At 43.8% G+C, this 20009-nt stretch overlaps 1 protein-coding gene across 3 annotated transcripts in view; it reads right to left on the bottom strand.

Annotated features, from left to right (window-relative positions):
• ADTRP (androgen dependent TFPI regulating protein) overlaps window positions 1–20009 on the bottom strand; it is a 79673-nt gene that overhangs the window by 45509 nt on the left and 14155 nt on the right. For 2 of the 3 annotated variants that reach the window (XM_080931154.1, XM_080931155.1), the window contains exon 2: window positions 10059–10282. In XM_080931154.1, coding sequence (XP_080787280.1) covers window positions 10059–10211 — 153 coding nt within the window. In that variant the 5' untranslated portion in view covers window positions 10212–10282. Of the gene's footprint in view, window positions 1–10058; window positions 10283–10845; window positions 10961–20009 lie in introns of those variants that run through there. The other variant, XM_080931156.1, reaches the window with a different exon arrangement.

Genomic DNA, 20009 nt, shown 5'->3' with positions numbered 1-20009 from the left:
AATTAATACATCCTTCACTGATGTAAAGCTACGGCCCTCTGGGAGCAATGTTGACTCGAGAAAGAGGAGATGTGGGGTTGTTTGGGTGCAGAGACAATTCAAGGGCTGGGATTCCAGCTCACTGGGTCTTGACCTTGCACACTAAAACTGATTGAGGAAATTCATTTAGGAGATAATAGTGTGTACAGTACTTAGTCTAATGGTCTTCGGCTCAAATGGAAACAAAATAGAGTTTATAGGGAGAACATAATGAGCTGTGTAGTGTGGCTGCACCGAGGAGAAACAAATGTACAACTCAGAGCCATGGGCCAGACACAGTGGGGTGTGGCCAGGCGTCCCTTCTCAGGACAGATAACAAGGGAAAAGCTTAGGGCATGGCAGAAACAACAGTCAGTAGAATGGCTGTCTCACAACCTGAGGACCAGAGTTCAGATCCCGAGCATTTATGTAGAAGCAGATTGTGGTGTAGCACGTGTCTGTAACCTCAGCACTGTGGGGTCAGGGAAGAGAAACGTGGATCCCTCCCAAAATGCTGACTCATGAAATAAAGTTGGCTTCTGGTCTCCATACATGTGCATAAGCGGGTACCCATGCACATACATACGTGAGCATATTCTCTCTCTCTTACATGAACACATACTGAATTCTCACTAAGAAGGCCATAATGAGGGGTCATGAGCTCCAGGATGGAGCTCTGTGCCATTTGAGGAAAGTGCATCAGAACACCATACTCAGAGTAAGAATCCACTGCCGAACAGACCTAAAGGGGCTGCCTGAAGGAAGTCCTTAGGGAAATAATCTGATGATTGCAAGGATCTAAATCATGGGATGCAGGAAGCAAGACTGGAGTTGTGGCAGCTGCTAAGTTCTGTGAGGTTCTTGAGGTAAAGCAAGAGAGAAGCAGAGCCTCTTCGACTTCAGCAAGATTGAAATCCTTTTATCCTAAATGCTTGGTACTAGACGTATTTTGGATTGAGGATTTCTTCGTCCAGATTCTAGAATATTGACTCATGATGGAGAGAAGACTCAAGTATGCACACAAAATTAATTTATATTTTATGTTCGCCTCTTAAAAGCAGCTCGAAGGTAACCTTATACCACACTCTTAATAATGATTTCGTGCGTGAAATCAAGTTAGAGTGTGTGAAATTTTCTATTTACGACATCATACTTGTGACTGAGACACTTCAATTTTAGAGTCAATTGTCAGATTTTTGGATTCAGGATACTAAGCCTGCAGTATGACCTGGAAATCACGTCTTTTGTGTTTTGTACAGTGTTATGGCTGCTAATTTAAGGTCTGGTGGGTGCTAACTATGCAGAGATTGGTTTATTTGAAGTATGTTTGCCTTAGGAGTCATCTCAGTTCTTAGAGGCTCTGCCTTGGCATGTGAGGGCAGTTGGATTCTAGCACAGAGTATGAGAAAGGAGATTTATGGGGCCTGGGGAGCTTGGTTAATAATTAATCCAAGCTGGCTGTTGGGGAACAATGTCTGAAGTTTAGACTTGGGCAAGGATCTAAAGTTAACTTAAGGACACTCCCTAGGTTGAAGAATGAGCAGGAGATGGGGGATGGGGAGAAACCCATGATCCATGATTGGCAGCTGAGTCCCCAGACAAGAAGAAAGTATACTGCTTGGAGCATCTCAGAAAGGTAGGACTCTTTCTGCCCACAGACTTTGGGATCACAGTCCCTAGAAAGGAGGTGTAAATGGTGATTTTTTTTAAACAAGCACTCTATGAAATTGTTATGTGGGCAAAATCCTCTGGATTCACACACACACACACACACACACACACACACACAGAGAGAGAGAGAGAGAGAGAGAGAGAGAGAGAGAGAGAGAGAGAGAGAGAGAGAGAGAGCAATCATCCTCGGGACCTGCCCTCTCTGAGGGAGAGGTTGCATCCACCTAGAGAATGAAGTCTACCCTTCAATGTCCTTTGGCCAAAGCCTCTTGTAGGGAGTCAGGCCCATCCTTTTTCTTGCCCCTTTCAGCCACAGAGGGTGGAAATCAGACTAAGGAAGAAGGCATATTACTCAGCTCCTCCGAGGTTTCTCCCCATCAATACAAATTGGCTCCCTACTGTAAATGTGCCAATCACCTCTCCCCCTCCACCCCCAGTTCACACATTCCGTCTTGCAGACATATGCCAGACGCCAACTCAGTGTGAGGCAGTCTTGCTGCCACTGATCTAAGTACTGACATGTTACATCAGTACCAACAAGGAATACTTGGGTAGCGGCAGGTCTCAAGTGGTTGTAGGAGAGAAAGGGGCGAGGGTCTGGCCAAGGCAAAGACACAAGATAGAACTAGGGTTTAAAGGGGCCACTGAACAGAGTTGGAGGATAAGAAATGGTTGGAGCCCAGATTTCTAGGGAGTCTGGAGGGGTGTCAAGGGCACCCTGGGATCAAACAGGTCATCCAGATGGACAGTGATCTGCTCATCCACCAAGAAAAAAAAAGACAATGTTTAGGAACACACACATACATAAATACACACACACATAGAGACAGGAATTCAAGGGAATCCTGTATGGTGTTGAGGGCACATTTGGATTATCTCAAGTAATCCAAATGGATAGTGGTCTGTTCTTCTCCTATCCTGGGGCATTGGCTCCCAGAAAAGTAGGCTTCACGTTGTCCTGTTGCTCACAGGGTAGTCATAGCTGATGTTTTCCAATTTATTTTTTTCTACTGGCTCTTCCCTGATTTTACTCCAGTGGAATGTTCTGGGGCTTTTCCTGAAAGGTTGCTGCTCTAAATTTGTTAGCTGTCTTTTTGTTTCTGTTGCTAGCTAACAAACTTATGACCAGTGACAGAGCAAAATTTACATATAAAAAATAACTAATGTAATTTTTAAAACTGTAGCTGAAAGATATTTAGTTTATATATTACATGTCTTCACAACTCCATGAGGATCTTATAATCATGAAAACTTACCCTCAAGTTTATTGCCTTGCCCTAAAGCCAAAACCTTTTTAAAACAGCCCCAGGAAATGAAAATTTCTTCCATTAAAAAAAAAAAAATCCCAGAGAGGGAGATTCCACAAGTTCCCTGAACAAGACATTATGACTCCTGTTGGATGAGTCAAACAAGCCAGTGCCAAGCTCAAGGCTCTGGGCCTGACTCAGCCACACTGGGACTTTCCTTTTTCTTCTGTCCACCTGATGCAACCCTTGCAGTGAAAGACTATTCTAAAATTAAAGAGAACACAAGGACTAACAGGGACCGATGTTTTATCTGGTGGTATTGGAGAGGGTGCAGTTGACCAGAAAGGTGGATAAGATCTTCAGCCAAGGCTATCTGGGCCTGTGTAAAGTGTACAGTCCTACTCATAGTTCATGTGCATCTAAGGAAGATGCTGAAACGTGTGGACAAAAAAAGGATACTGTAGGGCATACTACAGCTTCCACAATGAGTTTTCCTTTTTTCTGTTGGGAGGGGGGTTGCAAGTGTGGAGGATAAGAAGTGGTTGGAGCCCAGATTTCTAGGGAGTCTGGAGGGGTGTCAAGGGCATCCTGGGATCAACCAGGTCATCCAGATGGACAGTGATCTGCTCATCCACCAAGGAAAAAAATTGTGGGATGTGTTGGTTAGAAGTATAAGCAGCCTTGGCCAAGGCTGTGTAGCGGAGAACAGTGGCTTTCATATGGCAGTATTTCCTCAGATAGAGCAACCTGGGACAGAGAGGACTTCCTGGCAAGTGGCTCATCCCAACTCAAAGTATATATTGCTTACCAATTTATTCATCCAGTATCCCTAGAGTGCCAGTTAGAAACCCAGAATTGTGTAAGAGATAGAACAGGCCAGTTTGCCTTTACCAGAAATAAGGAAAAGGGATGTGGGGGAGAGAAAGAGAAGGAGGAGGAGAAAGAGAAAGAAGAGGAAGAAGGAAGAAACATTTTCTGTAAGTTGTTATTGGTAGAACAAAAGCCAAGATGAGTGAAAAATTGTGTGGTTCTGAGATGTGACCATAGGAAATGCATTGAGGACAATCCCTTTGAAGCATCTGTGACAGGGAGGAAGAAGGATTTGGGGCAGAGCATTGATACAGAAGCTCTTGTATTGACTAGCCCTGTAGAGATTCCCTGCAGTAGCCCTTTCCCAGCTCCAGGGAAGGGGGATAAACTTTAGTGGAGGCAGCTTCCTTCTTCTGAAGGTGCTTTTGGGAGGAGAGATCACCTGTGACCCACCAGAAGCCCACACACCATCTGGAAGCTGTGGAATGAATCTCTCAGCTCTGTGAGGTGGGAGGATATGTTTTCCTTAGTGCCACACAGGAACAAATGGAGATGTGGAAAAGTTAGGTAACAAGTCTCTTAGAATCACACAGGAAGTAAGTAGACAGCCAGTCCTCGAGCTCCAGAAGCCTGGCTTCTCAGCACAGATCTCTCCACCGGGTTTAAAAAATGTACCAAAATGCTACCCCATCCTGCCCACTCAATAAATTCTAGCTGCTATATTTGGGTGCTGCCGACGTCCATTCCTTCTGTGCTATCATCTGTAATCCCTTCCGATTCCTGAGAGCTAAGTCAGTAAGAGTTGTAAGCAGTCTTTGTGAACATCATCAGTCTTGTGTCTTTTGGACCCTGTAAAGCTCAGGAGCTTGGCAGATTAGAATCTAAACTTGGTGATGGGAATCAAGGGTTTCCCTCTAGGTACCAGAGCGGGAATAGAAATATAAATAGAAGCCTGCCTTTCTACTGTTTGTAGGCTGCCTTGGAGTTTGTGCCAATAGGGAGGGGGACTTCTTTTTCTCTAGCCATGAATCATCCTCTCTGGGAACATATGCAATGACATCACGTTGCTGTCATCCTGAGAACTTGAGGATCATGAGGTTTGGGATCAAGAGGGAAACAAAGGGAAGGCTCATGTCTGCTGGAGAAAGATACAGGCTAGAAGGGGATAGACTCTAAGAATCTCACCCAGAGGCTCCTAAACATGGGAAATCTGAGCAAACCCAATGACCCTGTACATAAAGAAGTGGCTGAAGGTTCATCAGTTTCACTAGTAGGTATCCTTTAGGGCCAGGAACAGTTCATGGATGGAAAGGGAGTGAAGGAAACCAGAAAGCACATTTGTGAAGGACTAGGCACCATGGCTAGCACAATCAGACTAAAATTGTGCAAGTCCGATCTCCACACTAAGCTGCTAGGGCTTCCTCACTTAGTATAACTCACCACTCAGCTTGCACCTGAAGCTGTACCTCCCTCTGTTAGATGTCTTTATGCAGGAAGACAGGGACAAGATGAAATGAAGCCCGTTATTGGATGAGAAAAAAGAATGGGCGGGAACAAAGTTTTAGAAAGGGGAGAAGGAGGCAGAGCTATTGAAGAGAGGCAGCTGGGAGCAACAGGGCATCAGATGTAAAGATTTTCTGCATATAGATACAGGTTGTTATGAATATTTTTAAGGGATGGGTTTGTACAGGGATTTGTGCTGTCTAGATGGGAAAATTATATCTTATCAACTGGATCAGAGGTTATTGTGTGGTGTGTTTCATTCATGTGGCAACATAATTGAGCTCGAGAGAGGGTTAGGTGGTGGGACGCATCAAGCCTACAAGCCATGGAAATGGGATGTGCTGAACTGGCAACTCACCAAGGGACTTGTGGGTAAAAATGGCCTGGTGGAGTGCCACGCTGGAACAGCTCTCAGACAGTCCTGGTCAGAGAGTGCCCTGGGGCCAGTGCGGAGCCACTGAGATAAATTAGTAAAAGTTCCAACGGCTAGAATTAGCATGGGGGGACTACCCGGGTCAGAGAGAGCCTAGGAAAGCTCGGGAATCAGTCGCTCATATTTTTAATACTTGCCACATCTCCCAAAGCCCCAGTGTCAAGGATGTCTACCCCAACAGCTACGGCAGAGAGAGGAGAGTCTCAGTAGACATCCTTTCCATGCTAATGACAGAGAGTGTAGTGTGAAGAAGCCCACACGGGAGCTGTGCATGTAGAATGTATGTAGTATGAGGTGGTTGATTTTCATCAGAATCACCCACTAAGAACTTATCAAGGAGACCTGTACTCCACTAAGTCACTATGTCCCACATTATACATCTGTTAAACACAAGATGACTGCAAGCTTCCTGTTTCCTTTCTGTCTTCTCTTCTTTTCTGCTATGCCATTTTGATAGCCTTCTAAGTTTATGTCTGTGCTGTTGGCATATTTGTGCTCCTACTTAACAAATGTAGGAGTGAACAGCATAAAGTCCTCAGCCTTGGGTCACAGACGGTAAACAATAGGACAGTGGTACCTTACAGCAGACATAACCACCAGAGCACACTCCCTCTCACTGGGGTCACCTCTCAGTCTTGTTGAGAGTGACTTTTTTGTCCCCTTGCCTTTCTCTTCTTAGCTAGCAGCTCACTACCAGCCACCAACCCTCTGGCAGCTTCCATAGCTTCTTTTGGGACTTTCTGGGGGCAGTTTCAGGAGGAAGCTGGCAGAAAGACTTGTAGTAAGACAGGGACACAGGCATTCACTCAATAGATTAGACATCTAGGGTCTGAGAGGAAAGGTAAATCAGACTCAGATAAAAGACACACATTTTCCTTCATATGTAGGTTGTAGATGTAACAGTTTCTATGTGTGGGCGGAGCCTCTAGGTCATGAAACTAGAAAGGGAAGGAAAGAAGTTAAGGGGAGAAAGAAAAAAAGTCAGATGATGCAGGTGACATGCAAGGAGGTTGGGAACTACTGGGGACAAACAGGGTGAAGGGTAGGAGGACAGAGGAAGGGAGTGTGGGTGGGGATCAATAAAGCCAAAATCTGTATGAAAATCCCGTGACGCCCTTTTGTGTTTTATGCTAACATGAAAGAACACATAGAAGGTTAACATGACTACCAGGGCATGTTACAGAGGCATTAAAAGTTATGTTTGAAAAGATCTAAATAAAAAGAGGAAAGATACCATCTCTGCTACGTTGATGGATAACAGAGATGGCTTAGTGGTTAAAAACATATGCTGTTCTTAGAGGACTCTGGTTTGGTTCCCAGAACCTATAAGATGGGATTAAACTCCCTGTAGTTCCAACACTAAAAGATCTAACACCCTCTTCTAGTCTCCAAAGGCACCTCACACACATGATACACATCCAAATATGCAGGCAAAAGCTAATGAAAAACAAAGGCAAAAAAAAAAAAAAAAAAAAAAAAAAAAAAAGCTAACATGCAAAATACAACATAATAAAATTTACAATTCTTGCTAACTTGAGTTGGATACTGACTTCACCAGTAATAAGTGTTGGGGTAACTTAGAAGATCTATAACCTGATTATTCTATTCCATTAAAATATAAATCAGTGAAGAACAAGTAGCCATAGGTGAACATGTGAGAGGTAGAGATTCTGAGGTTCAACTATACTAATCAAGCCATTCGAAAACTATCCTTGGATGTGTTCCCTAAAATATACTTAAGCCCATCTTTGCCAGATGGGGAATATTCTGCGAAATCAAATTTTCAAGAGCATAGAAAGGAAATCACTACAGGTAAGGTCTTTGCTCACATGATGGAGCTGGAAGGAGCCAGAGATGTTATTCAATTTGGCCACGCCCACAGCAGACCACGTGAGCAGAGCTCTTGTCTGTGAACCGTGGAGAACAGTTAAGTGGGTCGGGTTGATAAGAGCATGGGAGGCAGAACCGGTTTTGACCTAGTGAAAGTTCAAATGCTTTTTCCATTTAAGTAGCAGGGAGGGAAAGAATGCGGAAAACAGCTCTTTGTACGCGGGACTTCAGGTGGTCTATGGAAGCCAGCAGAGGAAGCCAAGTTAAACAGAGGTGCATTGGCCTTAGGGGACATGGGTAGAAGCAATGAGGAAGGAAGCCTGCAGCAAAAACTAGAGCAAGAGTCCTTTCTCAGAGGGACACTAGCTTTTCTGGGGAAAAAAAGGGACCGGAGGGGTGAATTTGGGTGATTTCTGTTTGTTGGTTGGTTGGTTTTGTTTGTTGTTTGTATTTCTTCTTTGTTTCCACCCGACCCCACTCCAGTGGCCGCAACGTTTAAAGGAATTAAAGAGAAAAAAAAAATCCGGAAGACTAATATGGAATCTGAGTATTGGACAGGCGGACACTCTGGATAGGAAAGGTCAGGGCAGGGCTAATGTGATAGTCCTCTGGTGTAAAGTAATCAGAGTTTGGAAAAAGACAGAAGGAATTTTCGGGAGGGAGAGGTGAGTCCAACAGAAGAAAAAAGCCAGTGGGATCTGATTTGGTGGCTAATTCACCAGCAAGGCAGGAAAGAAAATGGCATTGGAAGGCAGGAAAGAAAATGGCATTGGAAGCCAGAAGGGGTCAGGAGGTGTGTTATGGAGCTGTGTGACAAGTCTCTCCTGCTCTGTCCTGTGCAGAGAACACCTGTACAGAGCCTGCTTTTGATTAGTAGATTAAAGCCACCCGGAGTTTACCCAACGGAGATCAAAACTAAACAAAAACCTCGTTTTATATGTATAGTGCTCTTAAAATTTTACAAAATCAGTCTTTGTTTTCTTTTTTAATGATTCAACTTTTTCCCTCATAAAAATCTCAAGACTGAAACAGTCACCTTGACACTTTCTAGCACAAAAGAGCTGTGTCCAGAGCTTAAACTACCCAAGCTCCTCTCCCAGAGGAGAACACAAGGCCAGAGGGAAGGGGACAGGGCCTCAAGCATCTCTTCAACCTGAGCTTAACATTTCCACCTAACATTTCGGCACCCTACCATCCTTTCTAACCATGCTTCTGCTCTGGTCAAGAAATGAAGATTGGGATTCTGAAGACTCTGAGGGATTAGCACATTCTGATCCCAAGGCCGGAGAGGTGATTATGCAGCAGTTAAGGATGCTTCGGTGGCCTTTTTATAGAACTCAGTCAGCTCCCAGCACCCACATGACAGCTCACCTTTAACTCTAGTACCAGAAGATCTGACCCCCCCTCTGGCCTCCACAGGTGCGAGGCATATATGTGTGATACATGTGCATGCACATAGGCATGTATGTGTACATACATATGCATGCACACAGGCAATACAAGGAAAACTCTCATACACATAAAGTCGAAATAAAAACAATTCTTGAAAACAGGAGATTTTTTTTGCAGCTTCCTGAAACCAGGTAATCTCATAACTGTATTTATTTTATTTGTAATTTTTATTATTTATTTATTTACTTACTTACTTACTTTTTTTTTTTTTTTGTTTTTCGAGACAGGGTTTCTATGTATACCCCTGTCTGTCCTGGAACTCACTTTGTAGACCAGGTTGGCCTCGAACTCAGAGATCCGCCTGCCTCTGGCTCTTGCCTCTGCAGGGGTTAATGGCCAGAGCCACCATCACCCAGCAGAACTGTGTATTTTAGCAACAACAACAAAAATCCAAACATCAATTCTCATGTCTGAAGGATGGTCCATTTTCAGTTTTTAACTTTAAAAGTATACTCCTAAAATACTTCTTACAAGGTAGTGTTCTTCAAGTCATCCTGACTTTTTCCATTAGCACATGGTCAGCCAGGTTAGGAAGACAATGGGGAATTAAGCTATAAGTTTGGTTTTAACTTTGGTTTGGCTATAATAGTTGAAACTGTGTATTGGCTGTGGGCTCGGGTGATCTCTCCTTTCAGATGCCACTTGAGCCTATAAAAAATTGCAGTGGGAGAGGAAGGTGACAAAATGTGTTTGCTTTTCTTGGATAAATCTGTGAGTCGGTGTGCGCTGTCAGGAGACATTACTCCTCCACTGGGAGTCACACTTCCCACTCCACATTCGACACTCTGCCTTCTTTTCAGACTTTCCCAAGCAAGGTTCAAAAATCTCTCCTGTGTTTTGTCCTCAGGCCTGTGGTCCCCAGTTGGGCTCCAATAGTCTTTGTCAAAGAGCATTTAACAGTTAGACACCCCCAGTAGCTAAGGAGTGTCTCCACACTTAGTTCCTTAAAACAAATTACTAATTACCAGGGGAAGCCCAAAACTCACCAACCATGAAGAAGGAAGACATACAGAGGGCTTGTGCTTGGTTAAGTGTGCATGCAAACTCTCACATTAGTGCTAAGAACTCCGTTCCAGACAGAGCAAAGGACTTACCAGATTAAGGAGCGTCAGGTACTTGGATCGTCCACCATCATGGAATTCCTTTAGCTTCTCTTCGTCCTTTCCAATATGCGGGATGTAATAATTGAGGAAAATGTACCAGTTCAGAACAAGGAAGTGATACACGCAAGTGGTTGTTTTCGTCATGGCTTCCGTGGATTGGAGGGAGCGGTGTATCTGCTCTGCACTCACGGCTGCACTAGGTTCAGGCTGGGGAGCTGTAGAAACAAAGCCCCCTGGGGATTAGTATTTCCACGCAGGCTGGACTTTGCTTCTCTCTCAGGCACCTTTCTTTCTAGGTATGGGAGGAAATCTCTGCTACCGCCGCCTTTGGATAACCTCACAGCTTGCACCCATTTCAAAACAAGGCTTTGAGGAAAGCAACAAAGTTGCACTTTGAGCAGATCGTGTGGCCTGCTCAATAACCTGTACAAACGCCATCTCAGTGAAAGGTCATGCCTCTGTTCTTTCTTTTCATGTGGCTGAAAGGTCAGAGGTAGCCACGGTGGCCCGGCAAAGAAGGGGGCGTTCCTTTTAAACCAGGAAGTACAGGCTTGGAAGCGTTTATAGCCCGAAGAAAGATAAGGGAATAGGGTAAAGTCTCAGAAGCATTTTCAAGCTTGAGAAAAGCCTTTGATCCTCTAGGAACAGACTCCAGGAAGTCTCGATCCCCCCGCCCCATACTGCACAACTAAAGAAGTCCAGACATTTTGCCCAAACAGCATTTGTGCCCAGTGGGAAGAAGCACGGGGAGAGATCCAAGGCCAGGAAGCCAGCATACCTGAGTGTAGTCACAGCTGATTGTGGGTGTGTGTCGGGGGTCGGGGGAGCAAGGGTCTCTGTACTGTCCTCGGAAGTACAAGTCTTAACTGGATTAGGAGAGAAAAGGACAGGTCTCTACCTCCACCAGTGCAGAAGAGGACATCAGGAGAACTGCAAATGCCATGCCTTGTGACATCACTGGCATGTTTCCCTGGGCAACTCACTCAGAGGGCTGAGCAAATTCCTTGAGAAAGGCCCCTGGAGGCATTAGGAAAGTGTGCAGTTGACATTATTCATGACTTGCCTAGGGCTTAGAAGAGCTGAGAAAATGAACCATACAGAGCTATGGGCACACAAATAAATCCAGATCAATCCTATCTCCCTCTGAAAAGTCAACTGGACCAAACATTCAAACTTACAGGCAGGAGGAGGACAGTGGTCCTGAGTCAGCAGGTCTGTAGGGGAACTGCTTCCTAGCCTGTTGGAAACGCTATAACAAAATATTACAGCGTTGTGGGCTTATAAACAAGAAATTTTATTCAACCTATTTTCAGAGGCTAGCATCATAAGACTGGGGCAAGCTTGGTGTCTGGTAAGGGTTTATTTTCTGTTTATCACAGATAATCCCCTCACCATGACCTCTCATGGGAAAGAGACAGAACAGATCCTTTGGGCATCTTTGGAGCTAGAATCCTATCTGAGACGGCGCTGTCTTTATATCCTCAGGACTTGTCTATAGCCATACCTGTGACTAATATCATCAACTCGGAGAGTGAGGGTTTTACCCCATGAATTCCGAAAAGGCACGAACATTTAAAACAGAAAACCATTGACTACGGAGAGAGCAATCCAGGACATGGTGGCAGTGCTCTTCACAATTCCATGACTGAGGCTAAAACTGCGAGTAACCATGGCATCTCCTGCTTCTCCAGCACCGCTGGCTAAGCATGGCTCCCAGAGGTTTACCAAGGTCGGTTCTCTGAAGACTTTAACTATAATGATGTTGGGGCTAAAATGATGTGTTTAGCAAGCAGTGAGAAGGCAGAGTGAGTGAGTCCACATGGTAACTGGAGGATCTCAAGGGCACAGGAAACTCTAGCTCTCCACACTGCCGGCCCCCCATTCCACACCTCCTCTCCCCTAAGGGCCTTTTATATTCTTATCAGAAAATTCTCCAAATCTCCAGCATAAAACCAAAGATGGTGGGCTGGAGAGATGGCTCAGCAGTTAAGAGCACTGAGTGCTCTTCCAGAGTTCCTCAGTTCAATTCCCAGCAACCACATGGTGGCTCACAACTATCTGTAATGGGATCTGATGCCCTCTTCTGGTCTGTCTGAAGACAGCGAAAGTGTATTCATATATAATAAATAATAAATCATTAAAAAAAGAGAGAGAAAGGTGGGAAGCCTTTGGCAGTAATGCTTCATGCCTTTAGTCTCAGCACTTGGGAGGCAAAGGCAGGCAGATCTCTGAGTCTGAGGACAGTCACTACAGAGTGAGTTCCAGGACAGCCAGGGCGACACAGAGAAATGGTCTTGAAACAAAACAAATAAACAAACAAAAACAAAGGTAGGAAAAAAGGAAAAGACAAAAACTTTAATTTCTGCGGTGTGTTCAGACCTAGAGACGGGCCCTTCATGGCTAAACATTTGTTGATGTGACCGCCATGTTGGTGTATTTAGATATGTATTATATTTAATACTTGTTTTGAGAATCCTAGTTGTTGTCAGCATTTGTATGTTTTATATATATATATATATATATAAACAATATAATTTCTAAATTATATGTTTGCATTTTCTAATAAAACTTGGCTCAAAACTGTCACCCAAAGGAAATCTACATTATAGTCACATCTGCATCACAGTGTATTATTGTGGTAAATATTTACTATTAATTAAGGTTTCTACCCCATATTAGATAATTTTGTTCCCAGATAAAGGACACAGAACTTTTATATTTATAATAAGCCTTAATCAGCACTAGAGCTGGGTAGATATCTACCCTCTAAGCTGTTAGTATCTACTTCCTTATCAAGATAGGGCTCCAATATAAGACTTGCCATTGTTCTGCCTGGCGGGTCTTACTCCAGCTGAACAGTTCTCATGGCCAGTTCTCATGATCCCTTACCCCAAGGCGTCTTCTCTCCGTTTTCCTCTTCCCTCTTGTGGTGCTGCCTCAGACCTCCAAGTCTGGGAGTTAAAACCATGTCTACTTCTATTCTGCCCAGCTATAGGCTGTAGGCATCTTTATTGATTGCACTGGCTGATTTTGTGTCAACATGACACAAGCTGGAGTTATCACAGAGAAAGGAGCCTCAGTTGAGGAAATGCCTCCATGAGATCCAGCTGTAAGGCATTTTCTCAACTAGTGATCACGGGGGGGGGGGGGGGGGGCAGCCCATTGTGGGTGGTACCATCCCTGGTCTGATAGACCTGGGTTCTATAAGAAATCAGGCTGAGAAAGCCAGGTCAAGCAATCCAGTAAGCAACATTCCTCCATGGCCTCTGCATCAGCTCCTGCTTCCTGACCTGCTTGAGTTCCAGTCCTGACTTTCTTTGGTGATGAACAGCAATGTGGAAGTGTAAGCTGAATAAACCCTTTCCTCCCCAACTTGCTTCTTGGTTATGATGTACAAACCCTGAATAGGACACTGACCAATCAGGAATACTTGGAAGGGCAAAGTTACATGGCATCATTTGGCGTATGTGAGGATCTCCCTAAGGCAAGCAGGGCCAAGCATTACAATACATAGCAACAGGCCAAACCTCAACAATGAATATCCCTGAATAAATGACCAGACCCACTTTCATGAAGCAGTTTGATATCTTTCCCCAGCAATGGCATCAGGTGGAGTTCTTGCAACTTTGTTGTTGCTGTTTATATCTCTGATTTTTGTTGTTGTTGTTACTGTTTGTGAAATAGAGCCAGGTTGGCCTAGAGCTCTATATGTGGTTAAGGATGATGGTGAACTTTTAAAATGTATATTGTGGGGAGGTAGATTTGTGTACATAAGGTATTTCCATTTGTATACATGTGTTTGGGAGACCAGAGGACAATCTTAAATGCCATGTTTTTAGAGCAGTAGTTCTCAACCTGTGGGTCACGATCCCTTTGGGGGTCAAAGAGCCCTTCACAGTGGTCATATATCATATTGTATATCAGTGGTCATATATGTCTTGCATATCAGATATTTACCTTGTGATTCATAACATTACAGTTACTAAGTAGCCATAAAAATAATTGTATGGTTGGGGGTCACCAACAATGTGAGGAACTATATTAAAAGGTCACAGCATTAGGAAGGTTGAGAACCACTGCTCTAGAAACATATGTACCTGATAAGAGTCAAGATCTATCATTTCACCTGGTACTTATCCATTAGGCTTATACTGGGTGGCCATTGAACCTCCAGAGTCCTCTTATCTCCATTGGATGAGAAAAAAGAAATAAATACATGACTACTCCTAAGGAGTTGAGGTTTCTATTATAGGTATAATGGAGAACACAGGCAGAGGCATCTGGGGGGGGGGGTCCAGAATGAACACAACCAGCAAACTGAACCAGGCCATGTGAGAAGACAAGTTGGAGAATGGGAGGAAGAAAAGGGGGGAGAGCCAGGAATCAAGAGACTAGGAGAACAGCAACCAAGAGCAGCCACCAAGAAGCAAAGTGGCCAACAAGGGCTAGTGACCAAATGGCTGGGTTATGTAGGGAAGAACAGCTGTGGGGAAGGGCAGCCCAGTCTCTGGGATAAAGAAGCTTAAGATGGGGTATGGGGTATGCCATCCAGGAAGACTCTATAACAGGTAGAGACTGAGGGATGTTGGGGGGAACCTGGCAGCCAGCAGCATCAGATATGTTAATAAGCACCTCAATTAACTGTTTGAGACCTAACACCCATATCCCCAGTTCCAGGCTCACAGGCATGTCCACCATGCCTAAGATTTGTATGTGGGTGCTAGGGACTGAGCTCCAGTCTCTCTGCTTTTTAAGCAAGCACTTTACCAACTGAGCTATCTCCCAGGCTGACCTTGACCATCTGGACTTCTAAACAACCTGTCTCAACCTCCAAAGTGCTGGAATTATGGGCGGCCACTCCTAATTCAGTGTTCAGTGTCAGGGATCAGACCTAGGGCTTTCTAGCTCCCATTCCATGTCCAGGAGGACTTTAGCAAGCGATAAATGGTTCCACTTAGCTACCAGTTTTGAACTATCACAGGTCAAGTCAGTTCTTTCCCTGCATGCCCCTTTCATCAGGAATTAGAAGCTACATTTTATACACAGGAGAAAGGAAAGGACTGAATTTTATTTTTAAAAACTGGCAGGAATTTAATTTTAAGAGACAACAACAAGACTCACGCCCACAAGCTTCGTACTTTAAACATTGCACAGACAACTTGATTCACAAAAGTGCCTCACATAGCTCTGTGCTCTCAGGAGACAGGGTGTAAGTTTTTAGCTCCTTAAATTCATCTTGGTGTTGAATAACTGCCTACCAAACAACTATTGGCCAGGAACTAACTAGGCCATGAACATCTCTTCTTTTGTTTCATAACTTTTTGAGAACTCCACACATAAACACTGCATCTACATCACGCTAACCCCTCCATCTTCAGCTCCTCCAAGGTCTCCCTTCCCAAATTTGTCATCTTTTAAAAAATTATCATTGTTACACGTAAGACCTTCCTGCTCCATTTAGCTTTGCTTGTTTGTATATGTTTCCAGGGGGCCCCACTGGAATGGGCCAACCTCTATGAGAATGGGTCCCTAGAGGAGACTACTTCTCCAACTGTGTGCCCACGTTGACTGCTTGAAGCTCTTCACCCAGGGGTTTCTTTAGAAATAAAATCTAATCCCTGATATTAGGAAGTGTATACTCTTGAAAGCAGAGGCAGAGCAAACAGGAAGGAAACTAGCCATTTTGCCTCCTAAATCGGGCTCCAAGCAGCCTCTCTGTCTCCCTTGGTCTAGTTTAGGACTTCATCTCTCAGTGGTGAGAACAACTGTCTAGTCACTGATTTTCCTTACTCTATAGTTTCCTTCCTCAGCCCCGTTCTTTATAAGGTCAAGAAGTGGTTCTTTCTGCAATGCCTTAGTCATCTGCATGACCCTGTCCCCACCCCCACCCCCACCCAGGGTTTCTCTCTGTTGCCCTGGCTGTCCTAGAACCTGCTCTGTATACCAGGCTGGCCTTGAACTCAGAGATCCATCTGTCTCTGCCTCTCAAGCGATGGAATGAAAGGTGTGCACAGCCCAGCAGCCACAGTCATTCTTGATGTGCATTCCTTTGCTGTATGAACATCAGTAATGACCCGGTATCCGTGTTCATGAGCTTCAGTGAACTGCTCACTATTACCTGGCTTTGGCACTTTTCCCCCAGCCCCATCTTTTGATGTCATATGATGCTCCTCTAAGAACCACAAGTAAACAGAACTTCCCACCTCTTCCCCACCCAGGTTACAACCCAGCCCTCATTCCTTGTCCCTAATGACCCCTTTCCCTGAAGTCTGGCTGGTTATCTCAGAATCATCCTCTGAAGCACAGGCGAACAGCCTCCTTCTCTGGCATTTCTCCCATGACCTCCTGACATGCCTGTCTGCCTGAACCATGCACATAAAATGGTTCCCACCTCTTCCCTAACATTTATCTCTTCTCTGACACAAGTTGTTGCAATTTTCAACCTGAGCAAACCCGTTAAATGAAAACACCAGTCAGTAATTAGAAAAACAATCAAAGCGCCTAGATTGGGCAGAATACCATTACTCTTTCTGTTCCCCAGCTAAGAGACTCTTTAACCGTTTTTTGATACCTCCTGTTCTGTCTCCTCCTTCTCTCCAAACTCCTCCGGATCCCCCCTCAGGTCCCTTCTCTCCACCCCCCCTTTTCCCCTGCCCAATCACTGGCTCTCTCCTTTATTTAACAAATAAAAATGGGAAGGTACAAAGAAGCAAGTGACTAGATAGTCCTTCTTGGGGAAGTGGAATTAACATCAAGACAGGAATAGCTTCAGGACACTCTACATTTCCCTTTCTCCTGCTAAATCACAGGCTCTCTCCTTTATTTAACAAATAAAAATGGGAAGGCACAAATGAGCAACTGAGTAGGTAGCCCTTCTTGGGGAGTGGAATTAACATTAAAATAGGAACAGCTTCAGGACAATCTACAAGTATCTCTGAAAATCACATAACTACCAAAACCACAACTTGTTAAACTTGTTTTTTTTTGCAGTTCAGAGATGCAGTAGTAATTCCTAAGGCTTATCAGAGAGCTGAGCACACAGTAAGTGCTCACTAGTGAGTGCTGAGCACATAGTAAGTGCTTTAAAAATGTCTGTCAAATAAGATAATGAACAACTCACTTAAGAAATATGAAGTGTGGTGGGCAGAGGCAGGAGTTTGAGACCAGCTTAGGTTTAAATAGTGAATTCCAGGTCAGCCAAGACTACATAGTGATGACTTATTTCAATTAGATACACTATATAAGATAAAAAACATTTCACAAAAGAAAGCATACACACGGCCAACAAATCCCCAGACAAGATGTTCAGAATTACTACTTATCATTAAATTCAAATTCAAAAGCAAAATTGAGATATCAGCTTACTTCTGTCACAATGATTATTATAAAAAATAATAAGTATTGATAGATCTGTGGGGAAAAGGGAACCCTTGTGTACCCTGAGTGGGAATCAAAATTGATCCATTCACTATAGACTTTGAAGATTCCTTTAAAAATCAAAATGGCTCCACCATATGCACCACATTATCCTACAACATCAAAACATCATGCTTCCTCTCCCTCAGGAGTTGAGGTTAGTATGTCAAATGTACTTCTGCCCTCCTGTGTGATTGAAGCATTTTTCTCAGTACTTGTGGTATGAGGTCATTCTGAATGCTCAGTAGTAAGCAAAGGCATGCACAACCTATGGCATTTAATAGACACTGTGCGCCATAACCCTTGCATAGGGAAGAAGCTTGCCATTAGCAACATATATTAAATATGCAACAATATATTAAATAAAGTAGCACATAGTAACAATATATTAAATAAAGTAGCATAGGGCCATAAGGACAAATGCTGTAAGGTCTTATATACAGAGTCTGTCTCTACCTAAGTTTATAGGAGCATTGAATAGAATGGTGGTTAGTGGGGAATTAAGCAAAGGTAGGAGTAGAAGTTAGTTAGAGTATGTCCATAGACAACATTTCAGTTCCAAAGACAGTAAGTTCAAGAAGTCAGTTGGAGATCATGGTGACTACAGTTACTAACAGTGTTCCAAGAGAAATTAGAAAGACTGTAAGAGCCGAAAATAGGGAGAAGAGAGACAGAATACTGTCTCCAGAGAATGACAGCCACTACAAGCGTGATCTCACAGTAGCCACAGTTGCCTGCACAACACAGGGTCTGTCAATAGCCAACTGTGGGTGGAGGAGGAGCTCACAGGGCCTCATGCCCACCAGCTGAACTATTAGTTGTTGGCAGATCAGGAGGAGGGGCAGTCACTGCCTTCAGTTATATATCATAATGCTCTAATGGATTCTGGTATGTGATGCTGGACTGGATAGTTCCAGTCTTGGCCACATGAAAATCAAAACAAATGTGGGAAAGGAATATGAAGGGATGGGGGAGAGGGAGGGACTAAGGAGGTGACAGCAGTGAGAGGAAGGTAGCAGAGGGTGGGGGCCAAGAGCAAATAGGATCCATTATGTACATGTGTGCAAAATTGTCAAAGAACAAATATAATCAATAAAAAGAAAATTTCCATAAGATTTTGAAGTATTCTCACCACAAAATGTACGTAAAGTAACACATGTGTTACTTAGCTTGACTTAACTATTTGTATACTTCCACACTTTAGAACTTCATGCTGTGTACCATCAATGTATACATTTTTTTTCTCAAAAAATATGTCATTACAGTAAAAATATCTATGGATAAATGTATATATGAAGAGCAGGTCCATTTGGCTATTGAGTCTCCCAGAGCTGACTCATTCACTAAAAATCTACTGTGTTCAGAGCCTTGAACAGCTGTGTACAGAGAAGGCAGGATGAAGAATCTAACTGAAGTCCTGGAGGAACTCAAAGCCAAGTGGAGGAGACAGGTATGTAAACAAAAGATTATAGCAAGATGCGATAAGTGCTATAATGGGATATGCATCAAGTAGTGATGGAGTTTAAATTATCCTGTAGATTATTCTGTCATTTACAATATACTGAAGATTTAATTAGGGTTCAATGCATTGAGGAAATCATCAAAAACACAGTCAAGATACAGGAGAAGAAAAAGGATTTAAAGTCACCCCATGGCCACCTACTTGGGGACATTCCTCTCTAGCTTCTCAGTCTCATCATTCACCCTTCACAGGAGGGAGCTGCCTCCGGAACACAACAGCCAATGGGGATGGCGAGCCTCCACTGTGCAGCCTGACCCATCTGGCGTTCTCAGTGAAACTCATGGCATCAGATAAATTACAGACCATACTACTAGTAAGACCAACAGTTGTTCCTGATTGTATTAGTCAGGGTTCTCTAGTGTCACAGAACTTATGGAATGTCTCTCTCTGTTGAGGGAATTTATTGAGATTACTTACAGTCTGTAGTCCAACTAACCCAACAATGGGCATCTGTGAATGGGAAGTCCAAGAATCTAGTAGTTGATCAGTTCCACGAGGTCAGTTGTTTCACCTGGTCTTCAATAGAAGTTGTGCTGGCAAGTAAATGCCAGCAGGCAAAAAAGAAGAATAAATCTTCCTTCTTCCAATGGCCTTATGTAGGTCTCCAGCAGAAGGTGTGGCCCAAATTAAAGGTGTATACCACCAATGCCTGGGTTTGGAATTTATTTTGTCCCAGGCTGATCTTGAATTTGGAGAACTCTTCGTCTTAGTCTCCTGGGATTAAAGGCGTGTACTACCTTGCCTGGGCGTAAGCTTTTCATAGCCACTATGCCTCAAGATCTCCATGCCAAGATCCAGGTCAGAAGCTTGTGTATTCCAGCTTCAAGGTCTGGATCACAAGTGAGCCCTCCAATTCTGGATTGTAGTTCATTTCAGATATTGTCAAATTGATAACCAGGAATAGGCATTACACTGACATATAGGACCTTGTGAAAAGGCAGGAAGAAGAAAGACTGAGGGGACTCAGACTCGAGTGGGAGTTTGTATGCTTACTAGGTTAACTT

Source organism: Micromys minutus (assembly GCF_963924665.1).
Source record: "Micromys minutus genome assembly, chromosome: 1".
NCBI classification, from domain to species: Eukaryota; Metazoa; Chordata; class Mammalia; order Rodentia; family Muridae; genus Micromys; species Micromys minutus.
Note: the sequence above shows the minus strand (reverse complement) of the source record. Positions and strands in the feature narration are given on the sequence as shown.